A 27,406-nucleotide genomic window follows, 5' to 3' on the forward strand; every position below is an offset into this window, starting at 1 on the left:
ATCCAAGCTAAGAGAGAGAGAGAGAGAGAGAGAGAGACAGAGAGAGAGGCAGAGTAAGAGAGAGAGAGAGAAAGGAGAGGGGGAGAGAGGGAGAAAAAAGAGAAACTAAAAGGAAGAAAGAAAGAAAGAAAGAAAGAAAGAAAGAAAGAAAGAGAAAGGAGGGGGAGAGAGAGTGAGAAAGAGAACCGAAGGAGATAAATAAGAGAGAAACTGAGAAAGAATGAGAGAGAGCTAGGGAAGAGGAAGACAAAGTTAGAGAAAGAGGGGGGTGAGAGAGAAATGAGAGGAGGAAAGAGAGAGAGGCAGAGTAAGATAGAGAGAAAGGAGGGGAGAGAAAATTAGAGACAGAGAGAGAGAGGAGGGGGAGAGAAGATTAGTGACAGAGAGAGAGAGAGGAGAGACAGAGAGAGAGAGAGACAGAGAGAAAGGAGAAGGGGAGAGAAAAAAGAGAGAAAGAGAGGGGGAGAGAAAGAGAAAGAGAGTTAATACAAGAGAAAGTTAGAGACAGACAGAATGGCAGCAAAGAAAAAGACAGAGAGAAAGTGAGTGAGAGAGGAGGAAGGTGAGAGAGAGAGAGGGTGAGAGAGACCATCTTGTGCTACTAAAATATCTATTAATAGCAGAGACCACTAAAAGGCCATGTGTTTGTGTGGCGTGTGATGATGGGGGGGGTGTGACTCCCTATAAAGGAGCTCAGAGATGAAGTAAAGTGGGATCAGGTCAGTCAGAGAAAATAAAAAACCTCCAATTTTCTACTTATCTGTGAGTGTTTATGAGGATTGTGCACGTTAATTAATCTCTACTGTGGCCCTGCACAGACAGCAGCCATGAACAAGGACAAAAGCAAAAAGAAGATGCAGGAAAAAGCAGTTAAAGATGAAGAGAAAGTGGCAGAAAGGAGAGCCCAAACCACAGAGGCCGCTCCTGGAACTGACAGCACAGCCGGTCTGTTTACGGCCCCCGGGAACATTTACACGGCCATTCTGAGCCGCAACGAGGCTGTCAAAGACGCCAAGAGGCTGAAGGACTTTCTAGAGCTCAGGGACAAATACATACGCAAGAAAGTTCTGTTTAAAGACCCGCTCTTTCCTGCTGATGATTCCTCACTTTACTTCAATCAGAAATTCTCACTGAAGTTGGTGTGGAAGCGGCCGTCGGTGAGTGAACCCATTCTTTTGAAGGAACACCCCAGTGTTTATCAACTGGCATGTGAAGCATAATGTAGACGTGTTTACATGTACTTAGAAAGGAACAGAAAACCTGCTGACTCAACACACACTTATAGCAGACAACTTTACTACATTGACTTCTGTTGTATTTGTGTTTTGAGTTTACAGGTTTTTTGGTTCTTTTCTATACACAGATAAACACATCTACATTATTGTTTGTGGTAATCAGTGGCATGGGACAGCTGCATAAGATAGAGACTGGGTTGAAAAACAAAGGAGTATTCCTTCAAAACAAGTTATTTCTTTGACAAGATTAGTATTCGGAAGGCAGATGGCATGTCCAGTCAATAGAGAGCAGCTTTTACAGAGTGTTTTCCCTTGATTGTTAATGCCATTCATTATACATATAATATCATATAATTGATATAAATACCTTGACCCTTCAGATTTATTATTCAGTTTTAAATTTTAAGACTAATTATTCAGTAACTACAATATATAGAACAATACTATGGTCTGATTTTATTCCTTTTTTAATGCCCTTTCTAAAACCAATACTGATTACTGGCTGATGTTAATACAAAGCCAATATTGTTTCTTTTTGTTCTGGATGGGCCAACTTTAATTTATCCATTGTTATTTTCTAGTGTTACATTTCACTTTAAATCAACCTGAAATCACAATGGACTTTTTATTTTACCTTGTTAGTTCATCAAATCATTTCACATTAAAGACAAAATTCTTCTTTTCTCATAATCTTTAATTGAAATGACGACTTGACATGAGTTTTGATTACATCACTGTGCACCAGCAGGCAGGGAAAAATCACGCACACGCACACACAATCCCAGCACTCATTGGACAGAAGGCAGGAAACACAGAGGACATGTCACCAGTCCATCACAGGGCATTCAAACTGAGGGTCAATTTAGCACTCCAGCTGGCCTGATGAAACCCACACAGACACAGGCAGAACATGCAAACACCACATAGAAAGGACCCCAGCCACCTAGCTGAGGAATCAAACTCAGGTCTTTCTCACTGTGAGGTGACAGCACTGCCCACGGTGCAACTGCACCACCACACTGACCCAGTTTCAGCTCCACCTCCACCTCCACCTCCCCCCACCCCCACCTATCATTGAGTCAAAATGCTCAGCTAATTCAGAGACCCTCCCTGATAACGTGGTTCACTCAGAAATACTGATATAATGCTATAGTTCACAATGCATTGATTTCCAATTCATGTTGGCTACAAAGAGCCCATTTCCTTGAAAATGACTTTTTTGAAAACTTCCTTTTTGTGTAACATAGAAACATTGTTAGAGTTTCTAACATACCATCCATACCCCAGTCCATACAGTCCATATATGGAAGTTAAGCCCTTTTAAAAATTTTCTGTTATAAATGCTGTCAAAAAAACAATGCATTTACATAGATCTGCCTATTTGGCCTACAGCAGTTTAGCCCAGCCCATACACACTGAAGTTATAAGGAGTACAGGGCCAAATTAGAGGTCATTTACATGCCACAGTCTTAAAGACACAATAACAAAAGAGTCTGGTTAATTTTAAGACATAAAGCATGCTTGTTGGTTTTATTATTTGACATGTATTGAAAGCCCCAGCTGCCCTTTACATTGTGTGACAATTCCACAATAAATGGTCAAATAGAAATGGTCCACTTACTTGGAATAAAATCTTACATTAAAATCTACATTAACTCATATTAAAAGTTAAGACCATTTTTTCTGCTACCATTTTGGAGATATAAGGTTCTGTTCAGACAGTGACGTTAGGCTGTCATGAAATGCTAGTAATTAGTGGAGTCTCACTCTCCACCCATTACTGACTATTGAATAAACAAGACGCATGCTTGTGATCACTTCCTCTCTGAGTGGGCAGCTATGCTGTAGCCTGAAATAAGTGGCCTCTGCTTCACCACATGCCGTTGGTGAATGTGAGAGTGATCCAGGCTGTGTGTTTGTTAGGGCATAACTGAGGCTTAGCGGACTCTTGGGTCTCGGGCAGCTGACTCTACACATCAGGCTCAGTAATGCGGCCACTGCTGGGCAGTACAGCCCTCACGCAGGGTCAGCTCCTACACACTCCCAACCCGATAATCAGCTTCTGTCACTGCATCTGTTTTACAGCTCCAAACCCACATCCTCGCTGTTTCACTGTCCTCTCATATTCACTAGAGTAAACACACTAGTGCTGCAAGAAATGCTATACTGAGTTCACTTGTTTTCTCATTAATTAAATATATTACATCAACACAATTTGGTTTTTCAGTTTATTTACTTTTGGCAACAATTGTGTATATGTATATGTGCATATTTTCTTCATATGGGAATTATTTACACATTTGGATTAAACAAAATCCACTGCATCACCTTTATCATCATACTGTAACAGCTGCACTATGTACGTAAATTTTTGGTAACATTGACAGAAGCATTACTGAGTCAGCAGAAAACACACACTACATGCACTGCTGAGAGTCTCCCTCTAAAGCCTGAAATGATAATAAGAATAATAAAAGTCAGATGTGTTGGGTTGGATGTTGCAGGAGCTTTTAAGACCACATCATACATCTTCGCATGTTAACATCACAAGCACAGACTCAAAAAGAAGGTCTGGCTCGATGTTTAAGTCTCACATGCAAAAGCAAAATCATCGACTCCAATCGATACTTCATTAACTTGATTAGGGAAAAAATCATGCATGCTAAAAGAATGACAATAAATCAACAAAATAAATAAATACTACATGATTGTGGAACCCCCCCTGATGACTTGGGGGGCCTTAATGGCTCTGCACTTCATATTGGTGGTCAGTCTCCTTATTGTGGTTCACTGAATGTTTGGAATGATATTCAAAAATTGTCAAAATGTGTCTTTTGTCAATTCATTCCTTATTATTCACAAACTACATGTAAAATAATGCAAATAAATTGTGATTGTTAAAATTATAATTACGAAACTGTGGATGTTAAGGGGTTAAACACATTTGTGTATGATTGAGGCCTAACAACAGATGAGAGGTGGACTATAAATTGTGTGGCAAAGTTGGCGTTACTGTGTCGTGGATGGCCTTGTCAGTGGCAGTTGTCAGCCTGCAAATGTTTCATTGTATTAGCCTTTGCCAACTCAGTAAAACAGTTTTGGACTGCGCTTCAAAGTTATAATGACGCGTATATACTTCCACAAATACTATAAGGAAAGAATATAAAATGTCTGTAGAGATATAAACACATACTGCTATGCACAGTGGGCCTATGCACTTTAATGATCCTTTTACTAACGGCTCATAAAACAGATATCAGTCTCTCTGCCGTGCAGTGACCTACAGCAACTGCTGTAGCTTTGTGCTGGTCTGTCATATCGCCAGCTTTACAGCTATGACAACAGTAGTTTTATAACCTGAAGGTCTAAATCAAGGTTCAAAATCCAGAGAGCCTTAGTGTGGCTGTTTTTCCTGCTCCAGTAAAAAAAAAGATTTACCTCCGAGTCATGTGAAGCCAACCACTGTATCTTTTTGAACTGCCACTAACACAACGTCATTGGACATATTGCTAGCATTACGCTGAGTGATGAGGGAGAGGGGGGCCATTCAACAGTTTCATAAAAAAAATCAAATGTACTCGGCGTTCCCCTTACGCAGGCCTGAGTGTACACTCTTTAAGCAGGTAGCACTGGTGCTACAAAAGTTGCAAATGTTGTAGCACAAAGTAAAATGTAGTAAGTCCATTATTATGCACCTAAAGTGTTAAGTGGTACAATTCAACTCTTTAACAGTTAAAAGTGCAGAGCAAATCTAAAAGTTCTGAATATGCTTTTGTGAAGTGGAAATTTTCTCCACAATAAATTGTATTCCCTACAATCAATAATCAGCATGCCGAGATTATCAGCTAATATGAGCTTATTGCAGACGAATTGGTGTAGGAGTTTAGAACAACCGATAAATGACAATTAAAAAAGAAACAGAGACGGAGGACAGATCTTTCAACCATGTCATGAGTGTTGTCGCTGTGTAGTTTGTCCATCAGAGGGCGCTCTGCAACTTCCCTATTAGCAGCACTGGTGTTCAAAACCACAAGTCACTGCAATCAGCTGACCCAAGCAGAGTAGAGCAGAGTACTCCACTGTAAAAAACAAGCAGCTTTTAAAAAAGGAAGTGACCAGGTTCATCTTGAATGTTGAGTTAACTAAACTTCAAATAATAAGTTAACAAATGTAAAACAAAACATTCTTCTGATGTTCATATTACAAGTTCAATGAACTCAAACTCAAGCTCAAGTTAGTTTCAAGTTTAATAGCTTTATAGTTTAATAGATATATCAAAAACAGGATTTGCAGAACGCCAGAGGGCGTCCACTAGCATTTTAAAATTTTAAATGTTGCTCAAATGCTCCAAATTAACCCATTTGTTTTGGACTCACTCAGGAGCGCCCTCTAGCGTTTGACAAACCCGGAAGACATTACAGGGTGGCAGTTCTCCTCTCTACATATTCTCTGCCATTCTTAAGAAGAAATCTTTTCCGTTTATGCAGTTTTTGCGAAGATTCTGACATTCACCAATGTTTTCTTATTTGAGATTTGTTCTTACACACACTCAAGAGCAGAGAGGTGCAAAGAATTTAAGGACATGTCATGAATCTGGAGTAGACTTTTTATTAGAACCTTGCACAAGAACAAGTTTAAGAAAAAGCTTATGAAGTTATTGGTGAATGAAGTCCAGTGAGAACGGTTTGTGATTGGTGGATGGCTTTGTGTGGAGTGTCGTATGGGACCCAAGAGATTCTGGGAATTGGAGTCCGGTAATGGATTGATGTGTTGGGCATTGTGAACTACAGAGCTGGACAAAGGTGTGACAGACAGCGTGTTCATAGCCATTTCATGTACACTGTAAAAAATGGCTTGTCAGATCTACTTAAAAAATTACTTCATGTGGTAACAAGTAAATTAACTAGTTTTATTCAAGCTAAATAAATACTTTGAATGAACAATTCTTTTTAATCAATGTAGTTTTTTTAAGTTAAAAAAAACTAGTTTAATTGCTTGTTACCACATGAAGTCATTTTTTAAAGTAGATCTGACGAGCCACTTTTTACAGTGTACACTCCAATTAGTTACCGGGCTGCCTGAAGATTTCGAGTTTTTTGACCGTTACAGATTCTTCTGCTGTTAACTTTTCAAAGTTCAATTAACTTCAAAATTTAAGGCAGCCTGGTTACAAACTTTTTAAGACCACCATTTTTGTTTACGGTGTAATAACTTTCTGTGAGGGAGCTTTGTACAGACTAATGTGGCTAGCGACTAATGGAAGTCTACGACCACCAATCAGCATTGTGCAGACTCCAGGCCTAAATCATCACACACTTGCAAAATAATGATAGACACGTCTCTAAGGGCAATTTCCTATGTTAAGTGGCAGGAAAAACTCTGACCAAACTCCAAAATCAAACGACCAAAAAATATTTCTTGTATGTGTAAAGCTCACTCCCAACAATGTGTATTATTGAAAAAAAGAAAATTTATGAAAGTGGCGTTGTATTTTGTATTGCATTGTATTTTTTAACTAAACCTTTCAAAGCTACATTGTTTATTTATAGCCCTCATGTGCTTGAGCTACATGCACTATTGATACAAGAAACAACTAAGCAGCCAACTTGTCAGTTCCAGTATTGTTCCGTGATCAGTTGTCTTTCCTCAGATGATTATTTGTATAACGTGAGCTTTACACCTCTTCACATGAGGCCCTTAATAAGCAGTAAGCTAGCTCGGACCACGTCAGGTCATCTGGCTCTGGAGTGCATGGAGAGGGGAACACATTAATTATAGCTTAGACATATTGAGTATCCTGATACTGATATATGCTTCTGTTTGCTTAACAGGAGATTTGCTCCAATCCCCAGTTCATTGTCGGAGGAGCTAACAGGACAGATATTTGCCAGGGAGACCTGGGTAAGAAATTCAATAAAGGAACAATTTCACCAAAAAATCAAAGCTATTAATTACCAATTAGCATTATATAAATAAATCATATTGGCTACTAGCTGTCATTTATTATTAGCCATGAAAGCACTTTAACCTGAAGTGTCCCTTATTTAAAGCTTTCTTGGGTGCTGGTCATTTTATTCTAACAAACAAATAGCTGTGTTACTCAGAGGTGACCCACTCCACACACATAAATGCAGTTGCCCCATAACTTGTGGAATTACAGTTATGATAACTGGTCTAAATGCTGTGTAAACAAAGTGGATTATTTTTAGGGGTGTTACAAAGAGCCACTGTTGGAGATCAGTTTAACAGTTCATATTAGGAAACTAAGAAAACTGTGCATTAGGGCTCAAAAATTTGTTTTTATACTGAAATCACAATTTGAAAGAGTACAATTTTCAAATAGCAAGAAGTGCAGTTTTGTCTTAACAAGTTTTAAGTGGGGAAATTGAATCTAATAACACAGAGTTTATGAACTGCCTATCAATGAGTTAGACCAAGCAGAAGCAACCAAACACCCACTTGCTGTGTATAACTAGGGATGTTATGAAGGAGGAGACAGGTCATTGGTTGAAAAATGAATGTGGAAGCTTGTAACGCTCAACATGGTGTCGATTTACAGAGAAAGTCCCGCCCTTCAGTAAAAAGAGCCAACTGGCGTCTTGGTAAGGTCGCAAGTGGGAAAAGCTCCCCCTCATTATAGAAATATGTGCACACATGGCAGCAAGAACAAGCTGAAAAAGCATGTTTTTTTGCAGTATTAGAACCATGCGTTACACATTATTTATACTGTTTTGATTTTACCAGTGATGTCAAATGTGTTTTTGAAATGTTTATGTGGCTTTTAGTCTGAGATTTATGTCCATTCCGATTCAAACAGATAGGAGCCTGGTCTTGTACGAGTGGAAATAACTGTCAGGAGGCATTGCCAACATAGCAGTCTTGTACACTATGTTCAGCATTCAAGCCTGAAGCCAAAGGTGGATACGCTGGTCTTCTTGGCCAAAAAAAAAAACAGGAGTGGACCTTAATTTAGAGAAGACGATCACGATTTATATTAAAGTCAGAGAATTGCTCAGAAAAATAGCCATTAGATGTTTTGCCTAAATCATTTGGCTCTAATGCACATGCTGATGATGACAGGGCGACAAGTTGCAAACCCACACCACAGCATGCATTGTGTGTCATTTATCTCCACATAATATTCTGATGACATATTACACTGCCAAGACTGAAATATACTGCATGGTAGTTCATGCATTTTGTACAATAGTGTGTATAATAGTACGTCATAAGAAAATAGGAAACAAACCTTTTTTAGTTTGTTGAAAATGAACACTGAATTTAAGCAAATTATGGGTGAAGCAGTCTTTTATTTTTTCTATTCTAGCTATAAGGCGATGTAGCTTACAAGTAATGGAAGCTAACAGCACATTAATTAGTAAGGTGCAAGATGTAGGTCTAAATCATCACACACTTGCCTCAAACTGTGTCAAGTCTTTCAGGAATCTAGACATATCTGTACAAAAATCAGACTAGAAAGACAAAAAAGGCACAAGTTTGATCCCTGGTGATGCTACAGTCAACCGTGGCCAAAAGTCCAAGAGAGCACGATTTGCCTCGCTCTGTCTGGATGGGTAGAATGGCCCCCCTCTCCCTCATCACTCAGCGTAATGCTAGCAATATGTCCAATGACGTTGTGTTAGTGGCAGTTCAAAAAGATACAGTGGTTGGCTTCACATGACTCGGAGGAAGCTTGTGTTTGCCTTCACCCTCCTAGCGCTGGTGGTGTTGTGTTTGGGGGAGACCTAGAATTGGATACGACAAATTTGATTTGTCTCCAAGTTGCTCCAAGAGGACAATCTGTGCGGAGGATAGTTACCAAATGAAAGTCCAAATGACTAAAAGTGACAAAATGTTTTTTGGGCCTTCACTTTTGGTCTTGAAGCTGTTATTTACTGAGAAAGCAAAAGTCTTGCTGCTTTTTTCAATAACAAGAAGCTTTTTGGGCACTGACAGTTGGAGCTCTTCAGCTCTTCCTGAGGCCAGGTGTGAAATCTTGACCCTTTCGTGACACAGAGCCAGGTGTTATCGGGCAGCTTGTGGCTGAGTCAACCAACCTAGCGGCCACAGGATCCAGCAAACATCACGAGTTTGGCCAGGCTGACAGAGCCCAATGTGTGAGAAGGGGTGAGAAAAGTTTGGAGGGGAACACATGAGTAGCCAAATGCGTACATGAGAAGCACTCTGTAACCTCACCCCCAGAGCATCTGTTTTCAGCTGGTTCACTGACGAGAGGGAACCCGTCCGTGTGCCACATAACACATCAGACAAAAATAGTCCAGCTACGAGCCACAGATGCCCCGTAAAAACCATCTTCATCTTAATCAGGGCAACATCAGTACGGTAAGCCACGCCAACAAGGAGTCCTGTTTCACATGCTAGGCGCACCAGGCCATGGGAAGGGCTTAAATCATGTCTGCTTCAGTGCCTGTACAGTCGTTTGGAAGCACATTTGGGGGAAATTGCGTGTCTAGCACTGAGGTGCTAGCTGAATGAATCTGGGTCATATCTATTTGTGTACATTTTGCACCAAGAGAAGAAAGGCATCCGGTATTTAGATGTTCAGACTGCATCCTTCATGGTACCTCCATCTCCAGGATCAAAAGACTTGCCACTTTACCTTGACAAACTGTCTTATATGAGGGTTCACTGTAAATATCATCTGTGTCTTTGAGGCTGAAACATGCTCGTCTGCCACTTTTTACAAACGCTTATTACTATTTTTCTCGAAAGAAAAATAATAATTTAATAAGTTATATAGTACAGTGCAGTGCACAAGTCCACAGAGACTGTCCCACACAGAGCCCTGACCTCAACCCCATCGAACACCTTTGTGAGGAACTAGATCAGAGATTGCGAGCCAGGCCCTCTCATCCAACATCTGTCTCTGACCTCACAAATGCTCTTCTTCAAAAATTCCCACAGACACACTCCAAAATCTTGCAGAAAGCTTCCCAGAGCACTGGAAGTTGTTATAGGTACAAAGGCGGGACAAACTTCATATTAATGCCTATGGATTTAGAATGAGATGCTCCTGTGTGTGTAATGTGTAGATGTCCCAATACTTTTGTCCATATAGTGTATTTATAGCTATTTTACCTGCCTTACTGGATTTATTTGCTGTGCTTTTACCAAACCCATAAGCGCTGCAAAATTCAAGTTTTTTATCATGTTCTGCAGGCGATTGCTGGCTCCTGGCTGCCATTGCTTGCCTAACTCTGAATGAAACCCTGCGGTACCGAGTCGTTCCTCCAGACCAGAGCTTCACTGAGAACTATGCTGGAATATTTCACTTCCAGGTATGAAATTACATTTCGACATTCTCTTTCCCAGAATGAGGAATGTGCTTTAAGCTGAATGTGAGTGATTAAGTCCAGCCTAAATCCCCTCTTGCTTTTTTCCTACAGTTCTGGCGCTATGGCGAGTGGGTGGACGTCGTTGTGGACGATCGACTCCCCACTCACAACAACCGGTTGGTGTTTACCAGGTCTGGGAATAAGAATGAGTTCTGGAGTGCTCTTCTGGAGAAAGCCTATGCCAAGTGAGTTTCAAATGTAGCATGTAAATTTTCCTCTTTTTTACATAAACATAATATTGATGTTTCTTAGCCCTGACATTTAGGCTCTATTTTGGCAGTGAAACAAAAAAACAACAGAACCCTCAGATTTATGTATTACCTGGTGTATTACTCCTGCTAGATTTAAGTCATTACAAGGATGTATTTGTCATAACATGGTGTCATTTTGATTCTAGACTACATGGTTCCTATGAAGCACTAAAGGGAGGAAACACTCTGGAGGCCATGGAAGACTTCACTGGAGGAGTAACAGAGTTTTATGAGATCACAGATGCACCAAAGGAGTTATATAACATCATGAAGAAAGCTTTGGAAAGAGGTTCCCTTATGGGCAGCTCTATAGATGTGAGTGTTTTAGTTTTAAAGCTGCACTATGTAAGCCTCAGAGCAGCATACAGCCTGAAATAGCAACAGTTGTGTATATGTATATATATACGTATTTTATTAATGCGGGAATTATGTACACATTTGGATCAAACTAAATCCACATTATCATCACTGCTGGAATGGTTGCTGCACTATGTACATTTTTTGTTTATATTGAAAGAAGTAGCATTACTGGGTCAGGAGAAAAACATGCGGAAATATGGCATGTGAGTCACTCTGTAAAGCCTATAATAATCATTTAAAGGTCAGAGGTATCGGGGTGGATTTAGAATTTTTCAGACATCATTTGACTATGCTGCATCTAAACATAACTGTCAGTTACTAGCATGAAATAATCAAAGGGATCTATCAAAATCAAGAAAACTGGACTGCACAGTTTGGAACATTATTAGAAGACATTTTGTCAGTTTTTTCTATACCATTGTCCATGTACAAGAGTGTGTCATACAGTGTAAGAAACCACATAGGCAAGTCTATTTGGGATTACTTAAATTGATTTTTTGAAATTTTTTCAAAATGTCAGCATAATTCAGTGATTCAGATGGAAACAGTTATTCAGAGCAGTCAAATGTTAAATACATTGTAGAGAAACTTACTGACTTAGATTTGTTTACAGTGGTGGTGATAGGAACCAGGGGTTGCGATGTCTACAACACACATATAGCCATTTTATTTACTATCTAAACCCACCAGTAAACCTATATGTGTCTTCTGAGCTTTTATATGTGATGCTGTTAATGTTAAAATAGTTATAAATCTGAAAGAGACGTTTTCTTTGGGTGCTTTTTGCATTAAAACACATTGCATAAAAAAGAAATTTAAAAAAAGCAAACCTATTTCATGGAATAACGTTTTGTGGGGGAGCTTTTAGACGCATTAAACTCATCAGACATCTGGTTCTTATCACCACCACTATGAACGATTCAAACTCAGTAAGTCTCTCCAGAGCGGCACATTTCATATCAGGCCATTCTGAATGATTTTGTTTACATTTTTACAATTTAATTATGCAGAAATTATGCAGACAAATCTGTGGACAACTCAAAGTGTTTTGATTGTGTTGATTTAGGCATGCATTAGCCTTGTAGCTTTAGTGCAAAACAAAAGAAGCAAAATTCAGACACCAAACATGTCTTAGATGATGCACTACATTTAGTGTAAATATGATTCTCTGCCTAACTGGTCCTTTAAGCCCCGCCAGCAGGCCCAAAGTTTATTACACATTTCTATAACCTAAGAATAGCTCAGTCAGTTTGCATTGAAGTCCCTGTAGTTACTGAATAATGAGTCTTAATATGTAGTAAGCCTGAGATTTTAAGGGTTTAAAATGCAAGGCAGTTTCATCTACGGTCCACATTAATTCAGCGTTAATTTCCAACCCACTTATAATAAGGTTTGTTTTCTTTTAGTCATTCTTTTATTTACACTGTGTTCTTTTCCTTCTCAGGCTTTGGTTCCAACTGGCAGTGAGACCAAAACTGATAAGGGTCTTGTGATAGGCCACGCCTACTCAGTCACAGCAGTGGAGCAGGTGGGAGATCAGGGCAAGAATCTAAACATGCCTTCATCATGTCTACACATCAGGGGGTCTTAGGCCCAGTCCTGGAAAACACCATACTCAGCACATTTTTGTCAGATCATGAAGAACTTGATGAATAGCTGAACACTGATACATGCCAAAATATGTTGAGCAGGCAATCCCTATATAGCAGTGGCTCTTTGACCTCGGTCCTATGGACCCCCTGTCTTGCAAACTTTATTGATTTTCATGCTCTAACACCAACGCTTCAGCTTGGGAAAGGCTTATTAATGAGCTGAATCGTTGGGTCACGCATGTTAGAGGAGGAAAAATAACAAAATGTTTAGAACAGTGAAACTCAGCATCCAGGTAAAGTAAGACAGATGAGTTCAGCAGGAGAGAAGCCCCTCCAAAAGAACTGCTTACAAATTCCCATAAAAATTGATGACATTTTTATTTTCACTTGCTGCCTTATCATGTTGGTAGGGTAAACAGGAGGATGGCAGTGACACACGTATTCGCCTTGTACGTCTGCGGGATCCCTGGGGGACCCCTGCACCTCCCTCCTGCAGGTCATGTGACTGGACAGCTCTTGCAACCTCTGAGGAGGACAAGAAGAGGCTGGAGCCTGTTGAGGCAGGGGAGTTCTGGTTAGTCCATCTATTAAAGAGTTCGAATTGACACTGAATGTGCTAAACTTTTTGAATTAACACTGGACTGCAGAATGTATTTTGTATTACAAATAGTATGTATTACAAAAAAAATTGGTTGGGCTCTGTTATAAACAAATGCAGTGCTGCGCAAAAGTCTTAGGCTGAAAGTGTCCAGTCCTGGTCTTGAAAATCTACACCTTGCACACCTGGCTCTGTTATTCAGACCGTCCTGAAGGCCTTTATTACCAGGATCTGGTGTGTTAGAGTAAGGTTGGAGCTACATTCCACAATGTGGTAGATCTCCAGGACCAGGACTGGCCATCTGAGAAAAATGTAGTTAAAGTTACATTAGAACATTAGAATAGTGGTGTGAAAAAATTAGATAAATGACTAAAGCCCATATTTTTTTTTAACGTCGTTAACACACTTGCCTACTTTGACCTTTTGAATGATCCGTGGTTCCAGCCTGAAGCCCCGCTGCTTGCACACTGTTGCTATGAATTTATGACTGTAGTTCCCTCATTCAAATACAGCTCTTAAATAGCATGAAGGTCCATTGATGATGGCTCTCTTGATAAAAGTTATTTCCAGTTACTGCCTTGTCATGGATTTGTTTATCACAGAAGTACATCGAGTCTGAAGTATCATTCATAAGCAAAACACACTGCTTAAGTGGAAATATCATTAATCCAGCAGGCTATGGATAAATCAACAAGCAGTAAACTAACAAAATCAACAGCAAAGTTTCCTTCAGGAGCCTCAACTGTAACAAGAATCCATGAAGTGTATGAACGAGAGCAAGACACTACAATCACAGAGCAGTTGTAACCGTTGACTGTATATACAGTATGATATATAAGAGATAAAAACTCATTCGTTGGAACATGTAGCCACTGTTGCTCTCACTGGACGTCTGTGATGAAAATTGGCAGCTGGGTTCACTCTGTGGAAATCACATGATTTTTATGTCCATGTTGATACATTATGTTCACATGATAAAAATAATGTTGAACTACTGAAAGTAATCAATACATTCTGATGAATCTTTATTTTGTCAATTAACTATAACAAAATGCAATGAAAAAATCTCTCTTTAGGGATAAATTTTAACAAATAAGGGCAATGGCAATGAATCACAATTAACTTTGTTTAAGATTGATTAATCATGATTTATTATTGTAATCTTTTGACAGCCCTAATTAGAATAAATACAAATTATTAGAATTTAAATATAAATAAATAGTGATTTTATGTGTGTAAGTTAGTTTAACTATTTCCTAATGTCTTTTCAATTGAGTTCAGTATTTACAGTTACAATTCAAAGGCTATCTTTTTTCTTTTATCGTATCAATGCTTCATTCATTCAAATCAGGTACTGCTGATTAACAAATCCAAAATCCAAGTCCAGTAAGAATACAGGAGTCAAACGTCTAATTAAGGTCTTAATAGTCATTTTTAAAACATAATTTGTGCTATTTGTACAGTATTTATGTTTGTTTGTATTTATTTTAACATGAGCAAAAGCAAAAACACACAGCTGAGTTAAAGGGTTGTGAATAATTTTCATGGCTGCCTAAGACTTTTGCACAGTATTGTAGGTTGGGTCGATGCTTGGATTGCTCCGTCTTCCAGGTATGCTCTGAGGTCTGTGTATGCACAGATGATCATGTGGGCCTGATTATCTGCATGTCCTAGTTGTAAGACCGGGTCCTCTCTCACTGTGCTTGCTGTCGTTCTCTCTTTACCACCAGGATGGGCTTTGAGGTGTTCCAGCAGACCTTCACTAAGCTGGAGATCTGTAACTTGACCCCAGATGCTCTGCAGGACGATCAGATGCTGAAGTGGACTGTATCAGTGATGGAGGGACGCTGGGTGAGGGGCTGCTCTGCTGGGGGCTGCAGGAACTACCCAGGTGGGGCCACTGCTGATGATCCCATCATTCTTTCCAACTATAAAATACTGCATACCACGTCCAATAAAAGTTCAGAGAAACTTTTTTTACATGTTTTTAAACAGATGAGTAGTACCTTTCATCTGTGTAGACTTGGAGCTTCCACAGCATAGACGTTGAATACGTAGCATTTTTAGTCAATCATTTTTGCCACCAATGTCACTTTAAATTAATTCATGTTGAGGGTCCGTCTTTAAAATAAAATATGATGCAGCACAAAATATCAGTATTTGCAATCCAGATGAGTCACCCTCTGTGTATTGTGGCGCAGACACATTCTGGACAAACCCTCAGTATCGCCTGCACCTGACTGAGGAGGACGACGACGAGCCAGACAACGGGGAGAAGGGCTGCACGGTGGTGGTGGCACTCATGCAGAAGGGCAGGAGGAGGGAGCGCTGCACAGGAGCCATACTGCACACCATTGGCTTTACCATCTACGAGGTGGGTCGGGAGAAATCCCCTAAAATCAGAGAGCCTGTTTGTAGGCCCATACTCACAAATGGAATCAACAGTATTAAATAATTTTTGATGGTTACTAAATGTTGAGTTAAAGACAAATTCAACAGCTTTTGCTAATTAAATTATTGAGATGTAAATAAAGTCATTCAGAGTGATTTGACGTGAAATGGTTCATTGAAGAGAAATAGAACAATAACCAGGATATAAACATCTAAAAAGCTTCTAGGTTTGTATATGTAATGTTGATAATGGTAAAACAGTAGTAAATCAAATAATAACTTTTTTGGTACTTTTTTCCTTACAACATACAACAAGTACATTTTTAAAAATTATGTTTTTGCCCAAAACATTATCAAAAAAATATTGTAAAACAATGTCTCATGCACTGTGTTCATAACCATTTTATGTAATAACTTTCTGTGAGGGAGCTTTTAAAGGCATTAAACTCTTCAGACGTCTGGTTCCTATCACCACCACTGTGAACAATTCAATACGTTTCTCTAGAATGGAGCATTTCACATCAAACCACTCTGAATAACTTTATTTTGTTTTCCGATTTAATTACACAGATATTTAAAAAAAAATGGTGGAATTCCCCATTAAGGTTGAAAACAGAATAACTAGCCTAGGGATCAAGGGGTTAATTCAATAACTGACACTATTCCGACAGTGGCACACATTTACTCTTTTGTATTGTAGAAATAAAAGAAAAAACATCAATTCCTGTCATTTAGTTTGCCATTTTGTTCCTCATATTTACTGAAATATTGTTTTGATTTAATACACACTAAATGTTACTTATTTAAGTGCATTATTGGGAATTAAGGTCAATCCCATTAGTGGATGGTGGTGCTTTGAAAAAATATCCTACCTGCTCCCCGATAACTGCCGTTTACTAAATTGAATTAGAAAACATCAATTAAGAATTAAGATGACCAGTAAGTTGGTTTTGTCCAGCCAGCCTTGTCCAGTCTTCTCTATTCCAAAATAACTATTTCAAATAACTTTGAAACAGGGCTACCTGTTCAGTGACGAACCTGGTTTCTAAATAGATTTTTATATTGTAAACAGGCCGCTCTCACTGATATTCTATCCTCTCTTTACACACAGGTTCCAGAGGAGGTACGACTGCAAGAGCTGCTTTTTTTCATCATGTCAGAGCTGTAAAGAGGAATGGGTGCTTCAGAGACTGTCTGTTTTCACTCATCTCTCTATCTCTATCTCTACTTCTATCTGTTCCTGCCTTTAACTACTGCTGCTGTTATGTTTTAGTTCTATCTAGAAGGGTTTTGTAATATGTTAATATGTTAAACCTTAAAACAGTAAGAAGTTTTGAATATTTGTTTAAGAAGCTGTTAGTTTGAGTTTGAGTACTGTAACTTCATTTATTTGTTTAAGTTGTTAGCTGACATTTTTTTGCTGTCGGACAAAAAGCTTGTATCTCCAAACTGTTAACTTTACAGGAGATAAAAAAAAAAAAAATTCTTAATTTTTAATGGAAGTCAATGCAAAAAATATTTTATTTTTTATGAATTTTAAATAAGTTATTTTGGGGTCATTTCAGTTGGTCTATTCATTAAGAACATTTCACATAATGTAAAGAATAAATACTGTGTTGAAATGATGTAGAACAATAAAACAAATGGACAAAAATGAAAGTTTTGTTCGGACAGTGACATTGTAATAACGTGAGCAAACTCAGCTTCTCAAACTGAGCAACAAATTATAAATTAATTCAATAAAATCAAATACAAATCTGACCTGTATGTTTGTAATATAATAGTATTTATAACAAAATCTAATTATATTATGTAACAGAAGGAACAAAAAGAGCTTTATGTTTACTATTTTCTCTATATTTACTGTTCTTTCTCTCGTATCAAGCTGTATTTCCTCTCCTCCTCCTCTGATAGGTTCTCTGCTGTGTTTTTTTGATCTCCTCTGGTCTGTATGTCCATCCTAGATGCAGGGTAACAAGCAGCACCTGCCCAAAGACTTCTTCCTGTACACGGCCTCTAAAGCTCGCTGCAAGTCCTACATTAACCTGCGGGAGGTGACGGAGCGCTTCTGCCTGAGTCCAGGGGAATACGTCATTGTCCCGTCCACATTCGAGCCCAACAAAGAGTCTGACTTCATCCTCAGGGTTTTCTCTGAGAAGACGAGCACCTCAGAGTGAGTTAACATAACTCTGAGCATGAATCCAGCCTGTCCTGAACCTGCTTCCTGAGTATGTCTGTATGTGTGTGAAATTTGACTCCATGAAGATGCCAGCATGGGTGAGAAAAGCTAATAACTGCTGATTTGGTTCTCCTCAGAGTCACTTTAATGAAACAATGACTCAAGTTGATGTAAAAGTAAGTACTTGAGTTAAAAAGTATCAGGTCAAAAATGTAGAGTTCCCTGCTGAACTGTAGAGATATATCCAGCATCTATCATCATAGGAGCTGAAGTTTGTTAGATGCTATTCTACTCATTTTGGATCCTTTCAGTCTAAAATAACATGCTAAAGCTTAAAAGAGAGCTGTGTGAATAACAGCAAAGCAGTCCAGGAGCTGAACCCACAAGATATAATGAAATCAGAAATTAGGGACTAAATGTGAGGTCCAAAAATAGAATAATAAAATAGATTCCTTTCCTCACAAATATACTCCATGTCGAAATGTTTGCAGACACCTGCTCAACCAGTGTTTCTTCTGAAATCAAGTATATTAATGGGTAGTTTGGACTTTATACCCCTGTAGCTGACACTTGGTATTGGGCATGGTGACCTCAGGCTCATGTGAAGCTGCTCTAGAGTGTTCTATTCTATTATCAATGCTTTTCTATGTTTGAAACATGTAAACAAGTGCACATTTGAAGTCAACAATGGCTGCACCTCAAAGCAGCTGAATTCACTACTTAGACAGGGTGTCTGGATACTTACTTTAAGTTAAGTTAAACTTAAAGTAAGTTAAGTAACTTAAGTTAAAACTTTCTTTTAGAACGATGTAGACTAGACTAGTTGTCAGGTGACTATAATCCAGCTGTATTTTGCTGTACAGCAGGCTGACTGTGGTTTATGTTCTCTCAGGCTGATGGGTGCAGTGATTGAGGCCGACCCCTGTTTGGTAAGTTACCGAGCGCATCCATATGTCCACAATACATCACGATCAACTAAATTAGAACGGGCAATAAAGAATGATCTCTCTTTTATTAGTGATTTCTCATTTATTAGTCCTAATACACTCCCAGTTAAAAGTTGGTAGGCTGATGCTTAAACAGTTGAAAAGGTGTGACCTAAAGAAACATAAATAGTGCATGTCATGCACTATGTGTATGAACTTATTTCCAAACTGAACATTTTACATTATTGATATTTAATGCATAGTAGCTCATACCAAAGAAGTGACCGTGCACTTTGTTGCGACTCAAACACATTCTGGGTTCATTCATTCATGATCGCTTCTGTGATGCTGGCGAAGATGAAACTGAACCCTCTGGGAGCGACTTGCATTCCTTCATAGTCATGACTGTTTACCTCCGGATGAGCCACGTAAAGCAACGTGAAGCATTGTTCTTTTCGGCGCTGATCTGTTCAGACTGATGTCACACGTAGGTCACATTTAAAAGATATTGTGAACAGCCAAACAAAAACATCGGATTTGGTGAGAAAATCAGATTTGGGCCAGTTTTACCTGCTGTGTAAAAGTAGCCTTTCTGACTAACTGACTAACTGGCTAACTTACGCACTCACTCACTCACTTACTCATGTTTAGCAGGCTAAAGATTCACCACAGGTTAGTGCTAGTAACACTTTTGGCTAATATAGCTTTTGGCACTTCAATAACAGTGTGTATCATTGTTTTTAGGAATGTCAAAAGAGTAGTTTTCAGAAGCCAACAGGTTTTGACCATACAAATGTGTGCACAGGTTTGGGCACCCCTGGTCGAATTATTTTTTGTTGATTTTCTAGGTGAAAATAATTGAACACATCCTCTACAGGGAACAAACTTCCACATGTGGTCTGTACAAACTTTGTGGCCCATTTTATTTTTTTATGATTTATTTTTTCCAACATGTTAAACTTTTCAGAAAAATGGCACATCTAAATGTGCTCTCTGTAGAGGATGTGTTAACATATTTTCACTTAGAAAATCAACATACCGTCACTGGAGGTATTCAAACTTTTGCATATGACTGTTTGTGTATCTTCTTCAAGCCTGTTGGAAAGGCATGAATGTACTCGAGAGAATGCCAAAGACATCTAGGCAAACACAAGCTACTTTTAAGAGTCTAAAATGGTCGTCATCTTTTTTACGGTCACTGCATATTTTCATAGTTTGATGTCTTCATTATTAATCAAAATTATAATCATAAGCTAAACATAAAGAAACCCCTTCAGTGATTCAGTGTCTTTAACCGTTTATCAGTAGTGTATCTGTAAAAGGCCCATATCATGAAAAAAAGAATTTTTATTTTTTTAAAAATAAAATAGTTTTATCTAATTTATAAACACTGCCAAAGTTTCAATAAACAGAGGCTGTTGCTGCAAAGCTTAAATTTCATTTCATGCATGTGCATATGAACACATTTACATGCAGTGCAGGTATCTTTTCTGAGCTGCACTTTGTAAACCCCGTTGTCCATTGGCATTCATCAAAGGCAGCATGTCAACTTTTATTGGCACAGTAAGAAACATTTGAAGAGATAAAGAGAGGTTGAGGTCATTTTCGATACATATAACCTCACAAATGTATTGTGTATTGTGTAAATGTACAAGTGCATCTCATTGGAAAAAATCTAATTCAGTAAAAAATTAGGATACAGCACATCACTTTTTCAGCGAGTTAGCATGGTGTCATTAGTTTTCTTGCAGCATGCATATAAAAAGTGTTCAGTCAGGGCTCTGCAGCAGCACAGTGGAGACACAATAAGTCAGCATATTTCCTTTCATTTATTCCCATGTTTGAATTGACCTCTTCAGCACAATGAATGATGTTGCTTTTAATATGCTTCTCTTTTCATCAACAGACAGATAGTGAAAAGAAGAAGATTAAGGTAATCCACACAACGCCACTTCGTCCAGTGCTTCTGCATCAAATACAGTGAAAGTCAACAAGGAAAATGTTTTGTCCTGTCTTACTACCACTGGCCAAATTATGTTTTGTTCTATGATTTTCTACATGAAAATTATGAACACATCCTCTATAGAGAAACATACTTCTGCACACTTTAATACACAATGACTGTTTATTTAATAAATTCAAATGTGAAAACAATAAAACAAAAGATGTGACCTGTGCAAACGTTATGGCACTGTTTATATTTTATGTTTGATTTTTTTTCCCAATATGATTAAAAATAAGTAAAAATTGTGCACTTAAATATGCAGAAAAATGTCATATTTAAGTGTGTTCTCTGAAGAGGATGTGTTAATTATGTTTCATTTTTATTACATGGCTTAATTTTATTATCCCTTAAGCTGACATGTATTGTCTTTAAATTTGCTGTATAAATATGACTTTAAACTTGACATGAGGAGGACAAAAAAAACAAAAAAGGGTTAAGAACTTGTGTCTCTGAAAGCTGCACAAAATACTGAATAAACACGACATCATAACCACAAAAGGCAGCAACGTGTCTTGTTTTATTTTTCAGCTCCCCAAACCTGAGGAGGAGGAGAACGAGGAAGAAAAACACTTCAGAGCCATCTTTCAGCAGATTGCTGGAGATGTGAGGTCAAAGATATCTAGCATATCATCACTGTCATAATAAAATCTAGTATCTCTAAAATGGTAGCTTCATAGCAGAAGAACAAATCATCCTTTATCTAAGCAATATAGCTAATATTCCTCATTTGTACATTGCTGTAAGGATAATATTATTTACTCTCTTATTTCTAGTTTGCTCCCCCCATAGAGTCAGTAACACATAATGCTCAGAACAGAATAAGACAATTTCACTAGATAAATTTACCTAAAACAAGTACAAATGTTTGGAAATAAGTTAAATAATCTTATAGTATTCTTACAACAATCTCAAAATGAAAAAAAAATACAAGTGATATTTTACAATACAAGTGCTTTTTTTTGCAGTGCAGTAATTTTAGACTATTTTGGACCAATTTTGGACCATATTGGCTCATTTCTCATTAAATGTGCACGCAACATAGAACACTTTTCAAATGGAGTAAACAGAAAAAAAATATACAATGCAAAACATGACAGTGATGATATAAAGCATAGTAACTGTGTAAAGCATTTTCTAATACTCATACCATCGATGTGACCTTCTCTTCTAGGATATGCAGATCAATGCAAAGGAGCTGAAGAGCGTCCTCAACAAAGAGCTTACGAAATGTAAGAGAAATGATCGATATTATTGTTGTTTATTTTTGTTTTTGCACTTAGTGTCAATTTGCATATTTATTTAATATTTATTTTATTATGGTGTCTTCTTCTTTGCTCAGTTAAAGGGCTGAAGACAGAAGGTTTCAGTCTGGATAGCTGCAGAAGCATGATAGCACTTATGGACGTATCCTGACCTGCAATTCATCCTCATTCTCAAGCATTTATATACTTGCTGCCCACTTTATTAGAAACACCTACCTTATATTTTCACCCACTGGCCACTTTATGAACTCTAAGTCTTCTATATAAGTGCACACTTACATACTGTAGCCCATCTACTCCCTCTACCCTGTTCATCATTGGTCAGCTTCTGTCCACAGGATTGCTGTTGGCCAAATGCCATTTGGGTGGTGGATGATTCTCAGCACAGCAGTGACACTGATATGGTGTGTGTGCTGCTGGTACAAGTGTACCAGACATAGCAGGGTCTTTTACACGTCACTGTCCCTGCTTGAGTGAGAGTGGACCCCCACCCAAAAATATCCAGACAAGAGCAGCTTTTTGGTCAGAAACTGGACGATGATGAAGGGTTAGAGGATGACTAACAGAAACAGTGGATCAACAGATTATCTACAGTCTTTAACTGTGCACCAGCAACACTCCTGCTGATTAGATGCCACAAAGGGTTCTCTAAGTGACCGCATTGAGGGATCTCTTTTGGTTCCTTAAACAGCCATGTTTAAATGTCGTATGTGAACATTTGAAATGGTTAGATTAAATGTGTCGACTTTTTAAGTGAACATAAGTTACCAAATCTTGTACACACCCAAATCATTTTCTGTTAATTTTAATACACAATTTGTATTTATTTCCTGAGTTTAACATATATGAAAAAATAAAACTTTTGCACATATCTTCCCCAATATGTTACATTCAGCAAATAAACAGTTATTGTGCCTTAAAATGTGCAGAAGTATGTTCTCTGTAGAGGGTATAACTTATTTTCACTTGGAAAATCAACAAAATATGTAATTTGACCAAGCCTCTGCACATGATTGTTAAGGTTTAAAGAAACTTCACATAATGTAAAAGTACTATACCAATTTAATTTCTAGAACATTACTACATTTACTTTAAACTTTAAAGGGCCCATACCTTACATTCCCTTGTATTTTTTGTGTGTTTGTAATGTATTTTACATATAAAAAATAATATTTTGAATGCACATTTTCATTTCAAAACATTTTCAAGTTATATTTCAAGTACATTTAAGGGCCCTACATTTTTTATGCCCTTTTTAAAAATGCTTTAAATAATTTATTACTTCTTTAATATAATGTATCTGTAATGTTCATATGTGTTTTTGTACCAAAAGAGTTATAATTCATTTTTACATGACCATTTTTCAATCTTCTGTGTGGAGTTTGTATGTTCTCCCCGTGTCTGCGTGGGTTTCCTCCGGGTTCTCCGGTTTCCTCCCACAGTCCAAAAACATGCAGTCAGGCCAGTTGGACATGCTAAATTGCCCCTAGGTGTGAGTGTGTGTGTGACTGTGTATGTCTGTTTGTCTGCCCTGCGATGGACTGGCGACCTGTCCAGGGTGTATCCTGCCTTTCGCCCAATGACAGCTGGGATAGGCTCCAGCACCCCACCGCGACCCAGTAGGATAAGCGGTTTAGATGATGTATGTATGTATGTATGTATGTATATTTTTCAATCTTTTTTTCCCGTAGAATCATAATATTTTGGTTTTAAATGTGCCATTCTAATTGGCTGCCATGTATTGTGCCTCATTCAGAAAGCCATCCAGGATTGAACACTACATATAATCTCAACATAAATGGGAGGGGCTAAACTGCTATGACATCAGGCTGTTTTTGCAGTTTTGCGTATACGCAGTATGACCACATACACACTGTACAGACTGGGGAGAGAATGGCATGTCTTGATGCTTTAATAGTGTTTACATACTACAACAAACTCTTTTATTTCCAAAAAGTGATAGATTTTTTTTTCATGATTGGGGCCCTTTAAAAGTGAAAACATGGACTAACCAAATTAAGTGTTTTTTTTTTTTCTGATTGATGTATATTCACACCTTAACTTTGTAAACTGTGAAAGACTGATGGGACAGGCAGACTAAACCTGGAAGAGTTCAAACACCTATGGAACAAGATCCAACAGTGGAAGGTACACAAACCCGTTTGTTCAGTCCTTTTCAAGTATGAAATATGCATTTGGAAAACATGCTTGTAAAGTTTTAGAACACAAATAGATTCCAGAAGTCTTGTATTCTCTATGTACTGTGTTTTTCCTACAGGTAATCTTCACTCGCTACGACAAAGACAAATCCAGCACCATCAGCAGCTTTGAGATGAGGAGCGCAGTTGCTGATGCAGGTGCAGCACTCGTTTTCCTCAGCAAACTCCACAAGAGAAAGAGTTTGGTCTTGTTTATTTATGCTTTCATCACTCTGTTCATGGTTTGGTTTCCCCTCAGGGTTTCAACTTAACCCCCAGCTCCATGACATCATCGCTATGCGTTACGCCAGTGAGCACCTTTATTTGGATTTTGACAGCTACATTTGCTGCCTGGTGCGCCTTGAGGGCATGTTTAGTAAGTGCACAATCAACATTCAGATAAGAACGTATAGAACCGATTGAATTGTGAATTGGAAGATAAATCAAACACACACTCTGCTGGTGCAAAGCTCACAAACTTCACAAAAATCAGACTTAACAAAGCTGAAAATGCTTGTACAGTATACCTGTACACCTTTTTAATAAAAATAACGCATGGCAACAACTTCCTAGGGCGGCATGGTGGCACTGTCGCATCACAGCAAGAAGGGCCTGGGTACCACAACTTAGTAAGGTGTGAAAATGAAATGGAACGGGATTCTAGTGTGTGGCACAATTCCTCATGGCCACGACTCAATAAGGTTGGGGAACAAGATAATTAAGTCATGGCCACAGCTTAGTAAGGCTGGAGAACAACTTAATTAAGTCATGCCCAGGACTTAGTAAGGCATGAAAACGAGATAATTAAGCCATGGTCACAACTTAGAAAGCTATGAAAACACGTTTCTTAGGTCATGGCCATGCATTAAAGATCCCATTCCCACATCTTAGTAAATTGTTGCTATGCACTATTTTTTTTAAGAAGTGGAGCTCAGCAGCAGAGCTCTATAAAACATATAAATGTTTATCTCTGAAATCCTTAACAAAAATAATCAAAAACATACCACATTAGTTTGACCATTTCTTTTTCCTAAAAAACCCAGAGGTAAAGTAAAACAAACAAACAAACAAGTAATAATAATAAGAAGAAGAAGAAGAAGAAGAAGAAGAAAGAAAGAATCATAAATAAAATATTGTCTTACAGGAGCATTTAAAGCCTTTGATGTAGATGGAGATGGAATTATCAAGCTCAATGCTCTTGAGGTAAAAGACTGTTCTAAAATGAAACTTAGCTTTACTGCTTAAAAGTGAAGTTATTGCCTGAAATGAGCACTTAAATCTCTCATTCTCTCATTACCTGCAGTGGCTTCAACTGACCATGTATGCGTAGGGTGATGACCACAGTAATCCAAACGGCTTCCCCAGTACATCAGAGTGCCAGTCTGAGGACTTTCCAGCCTTTAACACAAACACAAATAACAGTTACAGATTCATATCTGTATTTTACCTCTACCGGTGGACGCTGCTGACCCCCTGGAGCCAGAATGCTTCAGAGCGGGAGAGAAAAACACACTGGACTGAAAATGAGACGGACTAGAGCCAGTTTCATTTCAGCACACGCTGTCTGAGCAACACAACACTGTGATGCAGGCCCTTTATTTTTGTGACTGACTTGCTATGATATGGTGGTAATGTTTAATGTTCTGCAGTGATATATTTCTTTTGCTGTTATTTGGTGTCTTGTAATTACGTAATTCAAGTTATTTAATCAAATAACTATATTATTTACATATACACAGTCCAAAAGTTTACAAACATCTGCTCATTGAACGTTTCTCCTCAAATCAAGTGTATTAATAGGGAGTTTGTTCCACTTTGCTGCAGTAACAGCCTCTACTCTTCTGGGAAGTCTTTACACTAGATGTCGGAACATTGCAGTGAGGACTTAACTGCATTCAGCCACAAAAGCATTAGTAAGGTCAGGTACTGATGTTGGATGATTAGTTCTGGATCACTCCAACTCATTCAAAATGTATTGGATGGAACTCCATTGCTACAGAAAATACAGTTCCACTGATCCACAGCTCAGTGCTGGGGGGCTTTATACCCCTCTAGCTGACTAGTGGCATTTGACATGGTGACCTCAGGCTCATGTGCAGCTGCTACAGCGTGTCCCATTCTTTTGACTGTGCTTTTCTATGAAGATTATATAAGCTGAGTAAGTAGCTGAATTCACTAATTACAAGAGTTCTCTGGATACCTTTGGACAAAGTAATTTTTTTAAAAAGCCACACAGATTATTTTACCATTGTTATTGGTCAGCCGTTGTACTGCCATGTTGCACCTACTGACTCGATTTAAGTAAAAATTTCAGAGGTTTCACAGTGTTTTAGAGAGATTTCTCGCTCAACACAGTGAGGATCAGGTGCAACACAGGAACTCCAGTAAATACATTATTAGTCATAGTCAAGTGCATTCAAATTCTGAAATTAATCATTCATAAACAGCAGCAAGGTCTGCCAGACACAGGCTGAGACTGATCCTGGGAGAAATCACAATATTCACAGCCTATGGTCAAAGCAGCAAATGCAGGTGTTAAAAAGGAGCCTGAGTCTAGAACCACAGCTTAACCCCTGTGAACAATCAGTTTGTAAAGAGGAAAAGCTCAGAAAACACACAAAATAACAGTAATCTTAGTGTAATATTACAAAAAAGTAGGTTTTCCTTTTCATGGAGCTACTGTTCATTCAGATAACTGACCCTCATTGTGAGGAGCCTATCAATGTATGAAATGCATCCACACATCTATGGTATTAAAGTGCCTGTGACAATAGGCTGATGTTTTTATTAATAAAATGAGTCTGTTTTTCCTTTAATAGCACATGATCGGCTTCATTTAAGGTTCATTTCCATGCACTCAGATATTTTATATTGCCATAAACTGACTGTACTGCCATGTGTGGCACATTAATGCAAATACTTAATGCATGATTCTGCTTTCATACAAACAAGATATTGTTGCTGATGAAACAAAAGATTAAATCTCAAAAAGAAGTAGATTTATTTCTGACAGTGACAATATGATATTGTAACAACAGCAATATGATATTTTA

The 27,406-nt window shown here is 38.2% G+C and overlaps 1 protein-coding gene across 2 annotated transcripts; it reads left to right on the forward strand.

Annotated features, from left to right (window-relative positions):
• Positions 1-492: 492 nt before the first annotated feature.
• capn3b (calpain 3b) lies at positions 493-27,171 on the forward strand. Of its 2 annotated transcripts, XM_036582023.1 has the most exons (22): positions 493-719; positions 819-1,157; positions 7,067-7,136; positions 10,416-10,534; positions 10,643-10,776; positions 10,989-11,157; positions 12,647-12,730; positions 13,205-13,368; positions 15,123-15,283; positions 15,594-15,766; positions 16,895-16,906; positions 17,748-17,956; positions 18,855-18,891; positions 20,795-20,821; positions 21,422-21,496; positions 22,065-22,122; positions 22,233-22,297; positions 24,235-24,303; positions 24,434-24,512; positions 24,613-24,729; positions 25,498-25,556; positions 25,657-27,171. In XM_036582023.1, exons 2-22 carry the CDS (start codon positions 828-830, stop codon positions 25,681-25,683), a joined length of 2,238 nt encoding a protein of 745 aa, XP_036437916.1. In that variant the 5' UTR covers positions 493-719; positions 819-827; the 3' UTR covers positions 25,684-27,171. The 2 variants fall into 2 exon arrangements, with proteins under 2 accessions (XP_036437916.1, XP_036437915.1); XM_036582022.1 differs by lacking the exon at positions 493-719 and having other exon boundaries at positions 720-1,157.
• The last annotated feature ends 235 nt before the right edge of the window (positions 27,172-27,406 follow it).

The sequence above is a fragment of the Colossoma macropomum genome, unplaced genomic scaffold, assembly GCF_904425465.1.
Source record: "Colossoma macropomum unplaced genomic scaffold, Colossoma_macropomum, whole genome shotgun sequence".
NCBI classification, from domain to species: Eukaryota; Metazoa; Chordata; class Actinopteri; order Characiformes; family Serrasalmidae; genus Colossoma; species Colossoma macropomum.